The sequence below is a fragment of the Schistocerca americana genome, chromosome 9, assembly GCF_021461395.2.
Source record: "Schistocerca americana isolate TAMUIC-IGC-003095 chromosome 9, iqSchAmer2.1, whole genome shotgun sequence".
NCBI classification, from domain to species: domain Eukaryota; kingdom Metazoa; phylum Arthropoda; class Insecta; order Orthoptera; family Acrididae; genus Schistocerca; species Schistocerca americana.
In genome coordinates this window covers 85,732,047-85,750,504 of record NC_060127.1, presented here as the reverse complement: position 1 = coordinate 85,750,504, position 18,458 = coordinate 85,732,047, and the positions used below count along the sequence as shown (strand labels likewise).

The following is an 18,458-nucleotide window of genomic DNA, read 5'->3' as shown; positions in this document are numbered from 1 at the left end:
TTTTCTTAAAACGGAGCAAAAAATTACCGAACCTACACTCATTCAGTCTTCTTTTGACTTTCTCACACACTATTGGTGAATAATCGTAACGTAATTAAATCTATATAGTTAGGGTTCTGTGTCTTCAACCATTTAGGTTTTCATGCTTATCGTCAAAAACAAATGTTTTTTTTTTTTTGCTATCGTTTTGGGCTGCTACGGACCACAAAGATTTTTCTCTCTCCCCTGATTGCGTTTTCCTCTTTTGGCAGTAGATTTTCGTTTTGGCTGACTGTGATTCTTTTCTCTGTTTTGACCATTTGCAGGACGTGGAACTGGCATAGTAAGCGAAATAAGGTTTTTAGTAATTTTGACTTTTTCTCTGAAAACTTCTCGATCCTGAAGGTCATCAAATGAAATTTCAGCTTCCTGTAAATCCTTTTTAACTTGGCTTGCCCATTTTGAATACGATTTTGTTTTTGAAATTGACGAATGTATGCGATGAGTAAGTCTTTGCGGGTTCATTCTTTCCAGATGACCAAAAACCATCATCAATCTCCGCTTCCTCATGCTGGTAACAATGTCTTCTGCATGTTCGTATAATTCACAGTTGTGTCTTCGGCGGAATTCACCGTTTTCATTGATAGGGCCAAGGATTTTCCTCAAAATTATCCAGTCTTTATTTCAAGTTTTCGATGTGGTCCTTTCTTCGTCATGTTTTTAAACATTCTGATGCATACAAAGCTGACGGTCTAATTACGCTGTTATAATGACAACGTTTTAGGTTTAAAGACAGGCTTTTGATTTTGTATAAGTCTTTGCACAGATGAAAAGCACTTCTAGTTTAGAACACCTACTTTTTGAACCATCAGGTGTAATTATTTCTCCGAAATATTTAAGTTTCTTCGACTGCTTGATTTTCTCTCGTTGTTTGATGTTTGTGACGAATTCAGTTTTGTTAAATGCTATGTTTAGACCAGTCTTAGCAGCAATTGATTGTAGGCTGGACACTTTAACGTTAGCTTCGTCAATATTATTTGCAATGAGTGTCAGATCATCAGCAAAAGCCAAACGGTTTCCAATGAGGCCATTTCTTGCGTGTCCAAATTGAATCCCATAACCTGGCGGTACGGTTGTTTTCCACTCTCTGATTATCTTTTCCAGGACACAGTTGAAAAACAATGGAGCGAGCAGGTCACCTTGTCTCACCCCTGTACAGATTTCAAATGGTTCTGATACTTCGCCTCTGAACTTGATCTTTGACAGTGTGTTATTTAAAGTGGCGCTGATCAGATTGTTTTCTTATCTAGACCAAGTTCGGCAAGGGTGTTCTTTATTGTTTACTGAACTGTGACGTAATTAGACATCTGAAGCTTTTTTTATTCTTTAAAGAATCGGGGGCGGGGTAGGATCATTGGTTTGTACCAACTGGGACAATATTTCGTACAGAAGTCAGTGGATGACACGTAGCCACACATTTGCAGTTAGCTCGCAAACGCCTCATTTTTTGCTCCATGTTTACCGTAACATTTTTGTTTCTACAAAGTATTATCGTGTACTTTCTCGCCCCTGCCACTGATCCCTACTAATCGTGAAACACGCTGAATAAAAATGTTGCAGTTGGCACGTCTCTAGCCGCTTTGTGTCCTATCATAGAGCTGCGACGGGATACTCGCGCAGCGCGACGAGTGGAAAGGCTGAGGAAATGCAGCGGTGAGGTCACATCCAGGAGCGACAACAGCTGCAGGAAACAGCATTCACGTTGTTTGTACGTCAAACAACTCGTGACTGCGGTTCACGGGAAGCGGTTGCTAGCGGAAAGGACGTAAACTGCGAAGGTACCGGTAACGCAGCAAGTGACGAACTATTGGGCGTTCCGGCTGCGCAGGCTAATATTGAGCTTCTGTCCGAGGTCGAATGACTCATCTACAACATCTTTTCAAATTTTCCATGGAGATTGAGCGCCAGTCGAAACAAGTTGTTAGTGTCCATCAAGTGTTTGTTTAAAATGGACTGACTCAGACACGCCGACAGCAAGGTCATTGAAGCTATTCTATTTTCGAATGCGCAGAGGTTGAAATCTCATTAAATTTGCCGTAAATTTAAATTACGAGGGTCATTTCAAAAGTCCTGCACAGTGCCCATGCGATGTGATGTGATCAAATTGAAAATCATTTAAGTTGTGAGCGAGACTTTAGACGTGTCGGTCGTATATGTATTTGCTGGTTCGCGTAGCTGTGTCGGGAGTAATTCAATTTTAAAATGGGAGATCAAACCGAGTCAGGTCGGATTACACGCTGCGACCAGCGTTCCTACATTCAAAGTCGAATCCTTACGTGGAAGGAAGCCAAAGAAAAAATTTCCGTTGGTTTAGGCCTACACATTCTATTTTGCTAATAATGGCTTCTCAATATGGCTTAGAGTTCACCACATTGTTGTATGCCTTACTGTCACCATCGGCCAAGTATTTGGTGTACCGTACGCCTCTTGTTTCTACGGAGCGATGAAATATTTGTTGTACTCCATGAACTTCCATACCACCACTTGATCCACTAAAATTAGCCACACAGTTGTGTTTTTATGTTCATTGACTTTACAACATTTGCAGTACTTCGACATTATCTCCACATCTAACAATTTTCCGGTGTCTACACTCGTGGCAGTCACTACTCCATTCAGAGAAGTATGTCCTCTTTTCTGCCAACTTCCATCAAGTGCAACTGCAGTATCCGAACATCCATCATTTTCTTCCACTACTTCCCTAGCAGCCAGTTTCATGCTTTCCTCACTGACCTCACAGACTGCTTTCTCTAATATTGCAGTCATTTTTTTTTCAAATTTATTTGGTGGTTGATGTAAGTTAACCACTGAACAAAATGTTCTCCCTGCAGCCATGCCCTTGCCAATGGATCGTATGGCATACACTAATCTAGCATTGATTTCATAAGGGCCACTTGCATCTGGTTTTGAAGTCCGCCCCAGTAGCTGAGTGGTCAGCGTGACGGATTGCCGTCCTCTGGGCCCGGGTTCGATTCCCGGCTGGGTCGGAGATTTTCTCCGCTCAGGGACTGGGTGTTGTGTTGTGTTCCTCATCATTTCATCCCCATCCGGCGTGCAGGTCGCCCAATGTGGCGCCGAATGTAATAAGACCTGCGATATGGCGGCCGGACCTGCCCCGCGAGGGGCCTCCCGGCCAATGACGCCAAACGCTCATTTCCATCTGGTTTTGAAGAACTCATAAATGAAATCACAGCTGAGCATTTACTGCAAACTAAATCCAGAGCAATTGCTAGGCCTTTTCTCCCACTGGCACTCTCAGAAATTTTCACACTCTGTGACTCACCACACTGTCTACATTGTACAAATATAGAAATTACAGCTGATAATATTCTCAAATTTATAATAATGTTACTGCACCCCTTATCACTTACAGTAAAGTCGGTGTAACTCTCTTGATATGTTGAGAGCTTCTTTGATGATGCACTTGTTGAAGAATTACAATTAGAAACATCGTTGCCAGGCGACATAACCTCTTGTACAGAAAGCTTTCTAAACTTGTTTCCTCTAAATTGTCGTTTCTTGAAAATGTCTTTACGTTTCGTCATCTTCAATTAACACAACAAAACACACGTAAACAAGCACTGCAGACGTAAGTATAACAATTACTCGCAATCACACTTGAACAAAACTAACCGCGTGTTTGAAAGCGTGTTTTTTTACAAACAGCAGAAACAAAAGAATACCGACCGTTGCATTTCAAGGATAGCCAACACACACGGCAGTAAAAAAAAATCCCTAAAGTGAAATGTAGTGGATATAAATATCTAAAATATATGCACGTGGTAGGAAAGTGCTCTTTAAATGCTCGAAAAAAAATTTTTTTTTTGCAAAATCCTTTACAGAGTACTTAATAAAAACCGTAATCTATCGAAATATGATGAAAAGCGAAAATCGATTTTTTTCTACCTGATCCACGGTGTGGTTCCCTTAATGGCGTTATCGTTAAAGTATACATTAACCTACGTACTGCATTGGTCAAATAAATGAAGGAAATATACACTTTAAGGTAGCGGATTGCCAGCTTCTCTGGAAATGCTTCTAGTTTACATTCCTGCTCCACAAGCCGTGGCTTTTTTTTCCATTTGCGAATTATACAGGAAAAATTACTGTCGATTCACAGACCTCTAACACCGCCCAATCCAAGGACTTTTATCTGCGGCCTTTTAACTTGTTTCACCTCTCGCAGTGTTGGTTGGAGTGAAAAATGTCGAGATGCACCGTAGTTCCGAGGGCACGTTAAGCCATAGGTCCCCCTATAACTTCCTGAGTATAACTCAGCTCAATGGTTGGAGAAAGGCAATGGCATACCGCCTCCAACAGGATCACGCCCAGCAAAACACTACGGTATACCAGTCAGCCTTCGAGTTGTTGACAGCTTTTTATCCCTTCTTCTTCTCCTCTCTCTCTCTCTCTCTCACACACAAACACACACACACACACACACACACACCTGTTCCCCCTTCTCCCTCTCTCGGCTTTCATTGCACCACGTAGAAATTCTGTCCAACTCATCCTAAGTCCCTATAAGGGATTGCGAAAAACTGACGCAACGTGTTAGGAGAATCGCTGATGACCACGCCTCCTTGGAAGCCACAGGACCGTTGGTCACACATGCGACATGGGAGGGGAGTCCGCAGAACTCTCAAGACCTGGCGGGGGAACCCCCAGTACTCACGCGCTGCTCGCATCCTGCTCCTTGTCCACAGCACCCTCATCTTCCTCGTCATCATCATCGTAGTCATCACCGGCGCCCTCCTCCGTCTCGTCCTCTTCGTCTGTCACGGCGTCGTCCTGTTGCTCCTGATCCTGCTCCTGGTCCTGAAACAAAAGCACTTGCGTCAACTATCAGCCTTTTCTGGCATTCACCTAATCCGAGATAGCGAGGAAAATGAACGCTCACAGATAAGAAGTGCTGCTCTAATACGTGAGTGTAATTGGATTACTTGAGAGGGAAATACAGAAGCGTCCGATTCCACCCGTCTACTTTGACCCATGACGTCACAAATATGGCGGAAACGACCATACACTACGACTCCAATATGGCGCCTATGACGTAAACATGACCACAAACACGAAAATACAGTGAAACACCAACACACACACACGTTCCACAAGAAACCTAATGAAACTAACGAGACATGCGTGGGAAACTGGGTTTTTTCGGGTGGGGACAAAGTAAATATAAAAAAATTTAGACACACACCACCATACCATACCAAACAACACAAAACGACGAAAAAAACCGACAACACAAAACTCCACAAATTCCACTAAACACCATATCCTCTGGAATCGGACACTTCCCTTGACGTATATAGCTCAACAGCAGCTTCCGAGCTCACAAATTGGAATCGAAAACATCCCTTGACCTATATAGCGCAACATCAGCTCCCGATCCCACGAATAACACTTCCCTTGACCTATACAGCTCAACAGCAGCTCCAGATCCCACAAATTTGAATCGACCTATATAGCTCAACAGCAACTCCCGATACCGGAATACCCACAACCACACACTGGAATCAAACACTTCCCTTGACCTATATAGGTCAACAGAAACTACCGATACCAAATCTTGAAACCCAAAACTACAAACACGTCCACAACCATCGCTACCTCAAAAAATACAACAAACCAACAAAATTGACCCCGGGTTCCCGGGTTCGATTCCCGGCGGGGTCAGGGATTTTCTCTGCCTCGTGATGACTGGGTGTCGTGTGATGTCCTTAGGTTAGTTAGGTTTAAGTAGTTCTAAGTTCTAGGGGACTGATGACCATAGATGTTAAGCCCCATAGTGCTCAGAGCCATTTGAACAAAATTGACCTGTTATCCTTATGACATCTCCACATACAGCCGTCCCTGGTCCGAGACGCCGGAACTTTAGTAAGCCTCATTTCTTCACGACGTACTGAACACTTCACGACTTCATCCAAAAATCCGTTTAGTTGAAGAAATTTTATTAGAGACAACGCAATGTCCCCCATCATCCATCATCGCCGACAACCGAAAACTGTTGACATAGTCAGTCATATCCATACCTACCAAAGACATAAAAAAAGCAATTTACCAAAATTCACACACGACGAGCAGTAAAAAACTACAATAACGTCGAAATAACAAAACTAAAATGTAACAAACATTTCATCTTACTTTTCGCCTTAGACTCCTTTGAGAGGTATTCAGTTGGTCCAGCGATCCTCCAGTTTTTTCATCCCATCGGGGAAATAGGTTCTGTCAAACTCTGCAAAATACTCGCTGACTGCAACCATCACTTACTCATTTGATATTTTTTTTTCCCAGCAAGCCAAAGCTTCAAATTAGGGAACAGCAAGCAGTCACTTGCGGCTAAATCTCGTTAATAGGGTGAATGAGGAATCAGTTCAAAGCTCAATTCCGGTAGTTTCTCCATTGTAATCGCTTGTGTGTGGGATGGTGCACTTTCCTGGAGAAAGAGGATATTTTTGCGTGCCAGTCTTCATTTATCTTCAGCCAACGCAAGTTTAAAACGATTCGACAATGAAGCATAACAGGGTCCAGTTATGCTTCTGTCTTTCTCCAAGTAATCTATGAAGATTATTGCTTGGGAATCCCAAAAAACAACGGCCATCATCTTACCAGCTGACAAACTGGTCTTCACCTTCTTCGGTGCATTTTTACCAGCCTCTGTCCATTGTTCTGATTGCCGTTTTGTCTCTGGTGTGTAATGATGGATCCAGGCTTCATCAGAAGTCACAAGCCGGCGCAAAACGTCTTGCGGATTGCGATCAGACGTAGCAGGGATTGTGTTGAAACGTTGTGCCGAATGTGCTTTTGGTCGACAGTGAGGAGTCGCGGTATCCACGTCGCACACAGCTCATTCATAGCCAATTCTCCGTCCAGGGTATTATGCACTCCATCACTTGAGATGCATACAGTCTCAGCAACCTCGCAAATTGTTATTCGGTGGCCTTGCATTACTCATGACGGATTTTGTCAATGGTTTCCTTTGTGTAATTAATTATTCCAGAAATAAAGGGTCTTCAATGATGGTGCAGTGACTGCATGAACTTCATCCAATTCTGTTTTTATTTTTACAGAGTCCAACCCTTCAAATTAAAATATTTAATAACAGCACGAAACTTTCTTGTCTTCATTTCCAGTCGTAGTCGACACACTGACCAATTCAGGTGGCTGTCAACAATGAACTGCACTTCTTTGAAATTTTTTTAAGATTCTTGGAGTAATCAAGCTTACCAACGATGAAGGCGCAACAAAGAAGTTTCATTATTTTGAGAAATTTACCAGACTTCTCAAACCACCCTCGTAAGAAGGAGACAAAGGGAAAAGTGGTGCCATATTATATGTGTAAAACAGCAGGCTTGGTGTACCCTCAGATATGCACGCAGAAAGCAAAACTGCATAAGAAAGAAGGAGAATTGAAAAACCACTTCTAAACACGAATAAAACACAAGGATGCAAAGTATGCATCACTTTTTGCAAACGTCCGCCCCCAGTAGCTGAGTGGTCAGCGTGACAGAATGTCAATCCTAAGGGCCCTGGTTCGATTCCCGGCGTGGTCGGAGATTTTCTCCGCTCAGGGACTGAGTGTTGTGTTGTCCTAATCATCATCATTTCATCCCCATCGACGCGCAAGTCATCGAAGTGGCGTCAAATCGAAAGACTTGCACCTGGCGAACGGTCTACCCGACAGAAGGCCCTAGTCACACGACATTTACATTTTTATTTATCAAACAATTTTCCTATGTGGAGGTTTGGATTTTTATCTGCATCGCTTGCGAAAAGTCTGATGATCAGTAACACTAGAATTGGATAATAGAAGATGGAGGAGGAGCAGAAATTGGAAGTAAATGAGAAAGAAGATGAGAATCAGGAGGAGAAGAAGGCGAAAGTAATGAAAATACAGTGGAACATGAGATAAATAAAGAGGAGAAAGCAGTATGAGAACTGGGTATGGGAGGAAGAAAATGAAGAACAAAAAAATTGGTCAGGTGCAGGTACGACTCACGTACTGAGTGTTCCGTTACAAACTTAATTATGTATATAGGCAGTTCACCCATTCTGGGATTTGAGGATCTCGACGATTTTTGCCTGTTATCGACATTGATACTAGCAAGATATTGTTCCCAGGGATTCCTAGACTTCCGAAAACGTTTTAATTTCAAGTTTAAAGTCAGATAACGAATGACAAAAGAAATATTTTTTCTGTGATATAATTACATATTTACAATTTTCTGCTTCTTATCCTTCACTTGCACTGCGAATTCTTCCCTCCTGCTAGCTTTAAAGATACTACCTCAAGGGGAAGCACCCTACAGATTTTGATGAGTGAGTTTCCGAGTATCAAAACACGTGACATAGATGGCCTCACCTTTTGATTCCATTGACTTACAAACTTCACTTTTTAACGTAGCCAAGGAACCATTGACCATAATACGTGACATAAATTTGAACTTGATATGTCTACCCGTTCAGGAGTTAAATGGGTTTTGGACAGTTAGGCGGACTGATATCAAAATGATCCTATAAGTGTTCCATTTTTATAGATTCCAGTATGGAGCCCTAAAAAGTAACGGAAGAAAATGGAAAGGAGGAGGAGAAGGACGCACAATACAAGCGGATGTGTGAAGGGGAAGTTAAAAAAAGTTATAAGAGAAAGAGTGCACAGATGTGAGGAATATTAGAAGCAACTGAGGAGAAGAAAAGACAGCAGCAAAAGAAAAGCGGTGGGTTGGTGAAGATCTGCAAAGGAAAGATGGAGGATGAAGAAAAAGAAGAATGCAACAAGGAAATATGAGGAGGAAGCAGGGGAAGAGACTGAGAATGAAGAGAAAATAGAATGAAGTGAAGAAGCTAGTGATGAGAAGAAAGCTGTAAGAGTAGAGGAGGAGGGGGAGAGAATGTGGCTAAGGAGGAAAAAGTGTTATGATATTAAGCGGATGGACATGAGGAGGAAGAGATATAGATGTACAAGGATGGCTTAGCAGCATTAAATTAAGTGGGTGGTGTGATGAAGATGTAAGGGTGGAGGAGGCTGAAAGAGATGGTAAAGGAAGAGCAAGAAGTACAAGACTTAGAGGAGGAATACATAAGACTAGAGTGGAGAAGAGGAGATTATGAAGGAAGAGGAAGTATTTCATAATTAGGAGGATAGGGATGAAGAGAAAATTATAACAGTAGAAGAGAGGAGAGGGGAAGGAGATGGAGAAGGAAGGTGAAATATTACGAAATTACGAGTGTGGGGATGAGAAGAAAGCTGTAAGAAGAGGAGACATGTATATTTAAGAGAAATACTTAAGCGAATTCCTTACAGACGAATGGAAAAACTGGTAGAAGCCGACCTCGGGGAAGATCAGGTTGGATTCTGTAGAAATGTTGCAACACGTGAGGCAATACTGACCCTACGACTTATCTTAGAAAATAGATTAAGGAAAGGCAAACCTACGTTTCTAGCATTTGTAGACTTAGAGAAAGCTTTTGACAATGTTGACTGGAATACTCTCTTTCCAATTCTGAAGGTGGCAGGGGTAAAATACAGGGAACGAAAGGCTATTTACATCTTGTACAGAAAGCAGATGGCAGTAATAAGAGTCGAGGGACATGAAAGGGAAGCAGTGGTTGGGAAGGGAGCGAGACAGGGTTGTAGCATCTCCACGATGCTATTCAATCTGTATAATGAACAAGCAGTAAAGGAAAAAAAAGAAAAGTTCGGAGTAGGTATTAAAATCCATGGAGAAGAAATAAAAACTTTGAGGTTCGCCGATGACATTGTAATTCTGTCAGAGACAGCAAAGGACTTAGAAGAGCAGTTGAACAGGATGGACAGTGTCTTGAAAGGAGGGTATAAGATGAACATCAATAAAAGCAAAACGAGGATAATGGAATGTAGTCGAATTAAATCGGGTAATGCTGAGGGAATTAGATTAGGAAATGAGACACTTAATGTAGTAAAGGAGTTTTGCTATTTGGGGAGCAAAATAACTGATGATAGTCGAGGTAGAGAGGATATAAAATGCAGACTGGCAATGGCAAGGAAAGCGTTTCTGAAGAAGAGAAATTTGTTAACATTGAGTATAGATTTAAATGTCAGAAAGTCATTTCTGAAAGTATTTGTATGGAGTGTAGCCATGTATGGAAGTGAAACATGGACGATAAATAGTTTAGACAAGAAGACAATAGAAGCATTAGAAATGTGGTGCTACAGAAGACTGCTGAAGATTAGATGGGTAGATCACGTAACTAATGAGGAAGTATTGAACAGAATTGGGGAGAAGAGGAGTTTTGGCATAACTTGACAACAAGAAGGGATCGGTTGGTAGGACATGTTCTCAGGCATAAAGGGATCACCAGTTTAGTACTGGAGGGCAGGGTGGAGAGTAAAAATTGTAGAGGAAGACCAAGAGATGAATACACTAAGCAGATTCAGAAGGATGTAGGCTGCAATAGGTTCTGGGAGATGAAGAAGCTTGCACAGGATAGGGTAACATGGAGAGGTGCATCAAACCAGTCTCAGGACTGAAGACCACAACAACGTCAGATTACAGTACGAGTGTTCGGATTAGGTGAAAAGTTCTAAGAACAGTGAAGAAGTTGCGGGAAGTACGAGGACGACATAGTATTATGAAATGAGGAGGATGGAGATGAGGAGAAATCATAAGAGTAAAGAAGGGACACGGAGAAGGAAGAGAGAGTAGTATGAAATAAAGAGTACGGTGATGAGGAGGAAGGTCTTAAGAATCGAAAGCTCGAGCACTGACCGCATCTTCGTCCTCGTCGTCCTCGCTGAGTTCGTCCTCGGGCAGCTCGTCCTCCTCCTCCTCGTCGTCGTCCTCGTCGTCCTCTTCCTCTGGCAGCTGTGGCGGCTGCTGCTGGACCATCTGCTGCTGCTGCGCAGCCTCCAGAATCTTCTGCTCTTTGCCCTTCAGCGCTGCCGCCGCAACAGCCAGCTCCAGTGGCTTCTTCATCTTGCCGTTATCTGCAAACGAAACACCGGTACGTCACGTGGGGGCACCAACAGAGGGCACTGCTACATTGTGGTAACCATGTCCATCAAGCTCATCGGAAATACGTTATTGCTATGGCATGCTCAAAATGTGTGTATAGTGGTCCATTGATAGTGACTGGGCCAAATATCTCAAGAAATAAGCGTCAAATGAAAAAATTACAAAGAACGAAACTTGTCTAGCTTGAAGCGGGTAGTAAAAATGGGGGTTCCTATTTTTTAAAAAAATGCAGTTGATATCCTTTTGACATATGGCAGCGCCAATGGGCCAACCATAGCGCCATCTGGTTTCCCCCTTCAAGCTAGACGAGTTTCGTTCTTTGTAGTTTTTTCGTTTGATGCTTATTTCGTGAGATATATGGCCCGGTCACTATCAATGGACCACCCTGTATATACAGGGTGTTACAAAAAGGTACGGCCAAACTTTCAGGAATCATTCCTCACACACAAATAAAGAAAAGATGTTATGTGGACATGTGTCCGGAAACGCTTAATTTCCATGTTAGAGCTCATTTTAGTTTCGTCAGTATGTACTGTACTTCCTCGATTCACCGCCATGATTTCATACGGGACACTCTACCTGTGCTGCTAGAACATGTGCCTTTACAAGTACGACACAACACGTGGTTCATGCACAATGGAGCTCCTGCACATTTCAGTCGAAGTGTTCGTACGCTTCTCAACAACGGATTCGGTGACCGATGGATTGGTAGAGGCGGACCAATTCCATGGCCTCCACGCTCTCCTGACCTCAACCATCTTGACTTTCATTTACGGGGGCATTTGAAAGCTCTTGTCTACGCAACTCCGGTACCAAATGTAGAGACTCTTCGTGCTCGTATTGTGGACGGCTGTGATACAATACGCCATTCTCCAGGGCTGCATCAGCGCATCAGGGATTCCATGCGACGGAGGGTGAATGCATGTATCCTCGCTAACGGAGGACATAATGAACATTTCCTGTAACAAAGTGTTTGAAGTCACGCTGGTACGTTCTGTTGCTGTGTGTTTCCATTCCATGATTAATGTGATTTGGAGAGAAGTAATAAAATGAGCTCTAACATGGAAAGTAAGCATTTCCGGACATGTCCACATATATTTTCTTTCTTTGTGTGTGAGGAATGTTTCCTGAAAGTTTTGCCGTACCTCTTTGTAACACCCAGTATACTGAAGCGATGAATGAAAATTTGTACCTAGGCTGGGATTCGAACCTGGGTCTTGTGCTCACTAGGCAGCTGCGCCAACCACTGCCACTGAGGCACAGTGGCTTCGCCCAACTGCACTGCCTACCTTAGCACGAGTCCCTCCTCAATCCAAATTTCCATTCACGGCTCAGCCCACTTTGTACTCCCCCTAAACTTGAACACATTCCAGAGGCTCTCCAGATGTATTGGAACAGCATTTCAGCGTCGAACAAAATTGAAGATCCTGCCTGAAACCCAGGCCTAATTTAATTAAATGTAACTACATGGTTCCAGAGACTTTGTCAAGTCTCATACTTCTATGTGTATACAGGGTGGTCCACTGATCGTGGCCGGCCGGAGTGGCCGAGCGGTTCTACGCGCTGCAGTCTGGAACCGCGCGACCGCAACGGTCGCAGGTTCGAATCCTGCCTTGGGCTTGGATGTGTGTCATGTCCTTAGGTTAGTTACGTTTAAGTAGTTCTAAGTTCTAGGGGACTGATGACCTCAGATGTTAAGTCCCATAGTGCTCAGAGCCATTTGAACCACTGATCGTGACCGGGCCAAATATCTCACGAAATAAGCGTCAAACGAAAAAATTACAAAGAACGAAACTTGTCTAGCTTGAAGGGGGAAACCACATGGCGCTATTGTTGGCCCGCTAGATGGCGCTGACATACGTCAAACGGATATCAACTGCGTTTTCTTTTAAATAGGAACCCCCGTTTTTTATTACATATTCGCGTAGTACGTAAAGAAATATGGATATTTAGTTGGACCTCTTTTTCGCTTTGTGATAGATGGCGCTGTAATAGTCGCAAACGTATAAATACGTGGTATCACGTAACATTCCGCCACTGCGGACGGTATTTGCTTCGTGATTCATTACCCGTGTTAAAATCGACCATTTACCAATTGCGGAAAAGGTCGATATCGTGTAGATGTATGGCTATTGTGATCAAAATGCCCAGCGGGCGTGTGCTATGTATGCTGCTCGGTATCCTGGACGAGAAGTGTCCGGACCGTTCGCCGGATAGTTACGTTATTTAAGGAAACAGTAAGCGTTCAGCCACGTGTGAAACGTCAACCACGACCTGCAACAAATGATGATGCCCAAGTAGGTGTTTTAGCTGCTGTCGCGGCTAATCCACACATCAGTAGCAGACAAACTGCGCGAGAATCGGGAATCTCAAAAACGTCGGTGTTGAGAATGCTACATCAACAGCGATTGCACCCGTACCATATTTCTATCCACCAAGAATTGCATGGCGATGACTTTGAACGTGGTGTACAGTCCTGCCACTGGGCACAAGAGAAATTACGGGTCGATGACAGATTTTTTGAATGCGTTCTATTTAGCGACGAAGCGCCATTCACCAACAGCCGTAACGTAAACCGGCATAATATGCACTATTGGGCAACGGAAAATCCACGATGGCTGCGACAAGTGGAACATCAGCGACCTTGGCGGGTTAATATATGGTGCGGCATCATAGGAGGAAGGATAATTGGCCCCCATTTTATCGATGGCAACCTAAATGGTGCAAAGTATGCTGATTTCCTACATAATATTCTACCACTGTTACTACAAGATGTTTCACTGCATGACAGAATGGCGATGTACTTCCAACATGATGGATGTCCGGCACATAGCTCGCGTGCGGTTGAAGCGGTACTGAATAGCATATTTCATGACAGGTGGATTGGTCGTCGAAGCACCATACCGTGGCCCGCACGTCCACCGGATCTGATGTCCCCGGATTTCTTTCTGCGGGGAAAGTTGAAGGATATTTGCTATCGTGATCCATCGACAACGCCTGACAACATGCGTCAGCGCATTGTCAATGCATGTGGGAAGATTACGGAAGGAGAACTACTCGCTGTTGAGAGGAATGTCTTTACACGTATTGCCAAATGCATTGAGGTTGACGGACATCATTTTGAGCATTTATTGCATTAATGTGGTATTTACACGTAATCACACTGTAACGGAATGCGTTCTCAGAAATGATAAGTTCACAAAGGTACATGTATCACATTGGAACAACCGAAATAAAACGTTGAAACGTACCTACGTACTGTATTTTAATTTAAAAACCTACCTGTTACCAACTGTTCGTCTAAAATTGTGAGTCATCATACATCACAAAGCGAAAAAAATGGTCCAACTAAAACATTCATAGTCCGCAGCTCGTGGTCGTGCGGTAGCGTTCTCGCTTCCCACGCCCGGGTTCCCGGGTTCGATTTCCGGCGGGGTCAGGGATGCCTCGTGATGAGTGGATGTTGTGTGATGTCCTTGGGTTAGTTAAGTTTAATTAGTTCTAAGTTCTAGGGGACTGATGACCATAGATGTTAAGTCCCATAGTGCTCAGAGCCATTTGAACCATTTCACTTCAAGTACTTTTTGAATCACATGTACATTTACGGGATTTACATACATTACTGAGCTTCTCAGAATAAAATCAGGCACAAGTTACTTAAAAAAAAAAGGGGGCAGAGAGGCTCATATAACATAACAGTTTGATGCCGAGGTGCTATTGCAATACAGATGGAGAGCCTCTGAAATGCTGTTCGAGTTTAAGGGAATACCAAATGGGCTGAGGGATGATTGGGAATTTGGAATGAGAACGGGGTCCGTGCAGTTGTGTGAAGCCACTATGGCATGGTGGCATAACGGTTAGCACAGGGGCCCGCACGAGTGCCATAGTTGTCAATCTGGCCGGCACATTTCCCCCACCACCACGCTCTTGCCTACGCAACCCCGGTACCAAGTGTAGAGACTCTTCGTGCTCGCATTGTGGACGGCTGTGATACAATACGCCATTCTCCAGGGCTGCATCAGCGCATCAGGGATTCCATGCGACGGAGGGTGGATGCATGTATCCTTGCTAACGGAGGACATTTTGAACATTTCCTGTAACAAAGTGTTTGAAGTCATGCTGGTAAGTTCTGTTGCTGTGTGTTTCCGTTGTCTGAACGTGAGGAGGGGGAAACAGCGGACGTGGCACATTTAAACGGTAATGCAGTCCACTGCCTAAGACTTTCATACTTCTCAACAAGAAATATCACAAACAAATCAAATTTTCAGTATTATACAGGGTGATCAGAAAGTCAGTATAAATTTGAAAATTTAATAAACCACGAAATAATGTAGATAGAGAGGTAAAAATTGACACACATGCATGGAATGATATGGGGTTTTGTTAGGAAAAAAAAACAAAGTTCACAAAATGTCCGACAGATGGCGCTGGACAGCAAAACTGCTACCGTGATGGGTGAGAGGTACGCCGATATGCTACAGAATCGCGTCACCCCCGCCTCGCTGATAAACACCTGCTGGAACGTACGATGTTTATGCAGGATGACGCTCCACCCCATATTGCTAGACGCGTGAAAGATCTCATGCGCGCGTCGTTTGGTGGCGATCGTGTGCTCAGCCGCCACTTTCGTCATGCTTGGCCTCCCAGGTCCCCAGACCTCAGTCCGTGCGATTATTGGCTTTGGGGTTACCTGAAGTCGCAAGTGTATCGTGATCGACCGACATCTCTAGGGATGCTGAAAGAAAACATCCGACGCCAATGCCTCACCATAACTCCGGACATGCTTTACAGTGCTGTTCACATTATTCCTCGACTACAGCTATTGTTGAAGAATGATGGTGGACATATTGAGCATTTCCTGTAAAGAACATCATCTTTGGTTTGTCTTACTTTGTTATGCTGATTATTGCTATTCTGACCAGATGAACAGCCATCTGTCGGACATTTTTTGAACTTTTGTATTTTTTTGGTTCTAGTAAAACCCCATGTCATTCCAAGCATGTGTGTCAATTTCTGCCTCTCTATCTACATTATTCCGTGATTTATTCAGTTTTCAAATTTATACTGACTTATTCATCACCCGGTATAATAATTACTGCACGCTGAAGAAACACAATTTTTATCTGGTACGAACTGTCAGCATACGGATAGAAGAATCCAGGTTCTGTTTACAGCATCATGATGGTCGCATCCGTGTTTGGCGACATCGCGGTGAACGCATATTCGAAGCGTGTATTCGTCATCGCCATACTGGCGCGATGGTATGTGGTGCCATTGGTTACACGTCTCGGTCACCTGTTGTTCGCATTGACGGCACTTTAAACAGTGGACGTCACATTTCAGATGTGTTCTGACCCGTGGCTCTACCCTTCATTCGATCCCTGCGGAACCCTACATTTCAGCAGGATAATGCACGACCGCATGTTGCAGGTCCTGTACGGGCCTTTCTGGATACAGAAAATGTTCGACTGCTGCCCTGGCCAGCACATTCTCCAGATCTCCCACCAATTGAAAACATGTGGCCAATGGTGGCCGAGCAACTGGCTCGTCACAATACGGCAGTCACTACTCTTGATGAACTGTGGTATCGTGTTAAAGCTGCATGGGCAGCTGTACCTGTACACGCCATCCAAGCTCTGTTTGACTCAGTGCCCAGGCGTATCAAGGCCGTTATTACGGCCAGAGGTGGTTGTTCTGGGTACTGATTTCTCAGGATCTATGCAGCCAAATTGCGTGAAAATGCAATCACATGTCAGTTCTAGTATAATATATTTGTCCAATGAATACTCTTTTATCATCTGCATTGCTTCCTGGTGTAGCAATTTTAATGGGCAATAGTGTAATATAGGTACCAGAGCTAGAAAACCTCTGCCTACTATTCGCTATTCGGAACCGCTGTTCCAATTTCTCGGTTCGCTGGCATGTGGCTGATACAATCAAAACACTATAATGAGCCCCGTGATACAATCAAAACACTATAATGAGCCGTGATTTCAAAAAGTGAATGAATGAGATATAAATAATGATTTAAACAAAGTACAGGAATTGGCGACAATCTCCATGCCTATTCTAGTTTTATTCAGCCGAAAAAACGATACTGAAATAGAATAACTGTTTTGAAACTGTTGTAAGCATTGGATCACGGGACTTTACCAGCGCATAGGCATCGAAATAGCTCTGTGACTGACGGACGGGTGTTTTGTTGAGCAGCAAACAGTTCGCCAAAACTTTTGTGTTCTCAAGGCTTGCACATCTCTGCAGAAGAGGAACTGCAGCAGGAGTGTACACTGGTCGGAAGAGGGGCGATTCCGATTGACGTTGCAGTGGGGAGAGCAGTGAAAGCAAACCTTCAGCTGTTTAAACGAAGTCCGCTCTTCCTCTGGAGACATGACAGTTTTCTTTACAAAAAGTGGCGCCGTGAGCCGATTGCTTCCTTCACGACATCCTGAAATACATGGATCAAGGCAGTCAGGTAGAGGTGGCTGTTATCGCTGAAACAACCGGCATTCGGTTACACCGTTTTTTTTTCTTCAGTTTAGCCGGCCGGGGTGGCAGAGCGGTTCTAGGCGCTACAGTCTGGAACCGCGCGATCGCTACGGTCGCAGGTTCGAATCCTGCCTCGGGCATGGATGTGTGTGATGTCCTTAGGTTAGTTAGGTTTAAGTAGTTCTAAGTTCTAGGGGACTGATGACCTTAAAAGTTAAGTCCCATAGTGCTCAGAGCCATTTGAACCATTTTTTTCTGACTTTTTTTTTACTGTTAAACCCGAAAAATAACCACTTTCAGAAATAACCGCTTTTGGCTGTTTATTTCTACACTGTCTAAAAAAAATTAGTACGCCCATTTAGAAGTTTCCAATTCATTCAAGATTTATTGTTGCTACAGTGAACATGGAGTACGTGAAAGGATTTCATTCACATATCAATAGCGCCAGCGGTTCTCATGCACCAGGTATCGACCCATGCTGAAACACCCACACTAGTCAGAGGTGTAGCCTCCATGTGTGGCAACGCAGGTGCTCACTGTGGTAACCAGTCGACCGTACAGATGGCGAATACTGTACTGGGATACATTACGGCTCGCCTGCAGGCAGGAGAATGTTCTTTCATCGCTGAAGACCACGGCGCGGCATTCCAAGTGATCCTCTGATGGCAGCAGTCGAACCGAGCATGTCGATGCTGTGGCGTGAGTGGAGGACAGGCCAGAGGTGTGTGTGCCAGTAATCCCACAGCTAATAAGTGGTTCACAACAGTACAGTTCACGTTGACAAATCTGTGCTATGGTAGCCGTACGATCTGCCACCGCTGTCCTTACAATACGACTATACTGGCTGGTGTCTGCGCTGCGTGGGCGTCCAAAGCCTCATCTGCTGGCGTAGGAATGTTCACATGACCACTGATATCAGATGACTTTCACACT

General features: G+C 43.8%; 1 protein-coding gene across 1 annotated transcript in view; it reads right to left on the bottom strand.

The window, feature by feature from the left end:
• LOC124550687 (amyloid-beta-like protein) overlaps positions 1–18,458 on the bottom strand; it is a 145,877-nt gene that overhangs the window by 53,188 nt on the left and 74,231 nt on the right. The window contains exons 3-4 of the mRNA XM_047125411.1: positions 10,794–11,011; positions 4,715–4,857 (exon numbers count right to left, since the gene is read on the bottom strand). Coding sequence (XP_046981367.1) covers positions 4,715–4,857; positions 10,794–11,011 — 361 coding nt within the window. The remainder of the gene's footprint in view (positions 1–4,714; positions 4,858–10,793; positions 11,012–18,458) is intronic.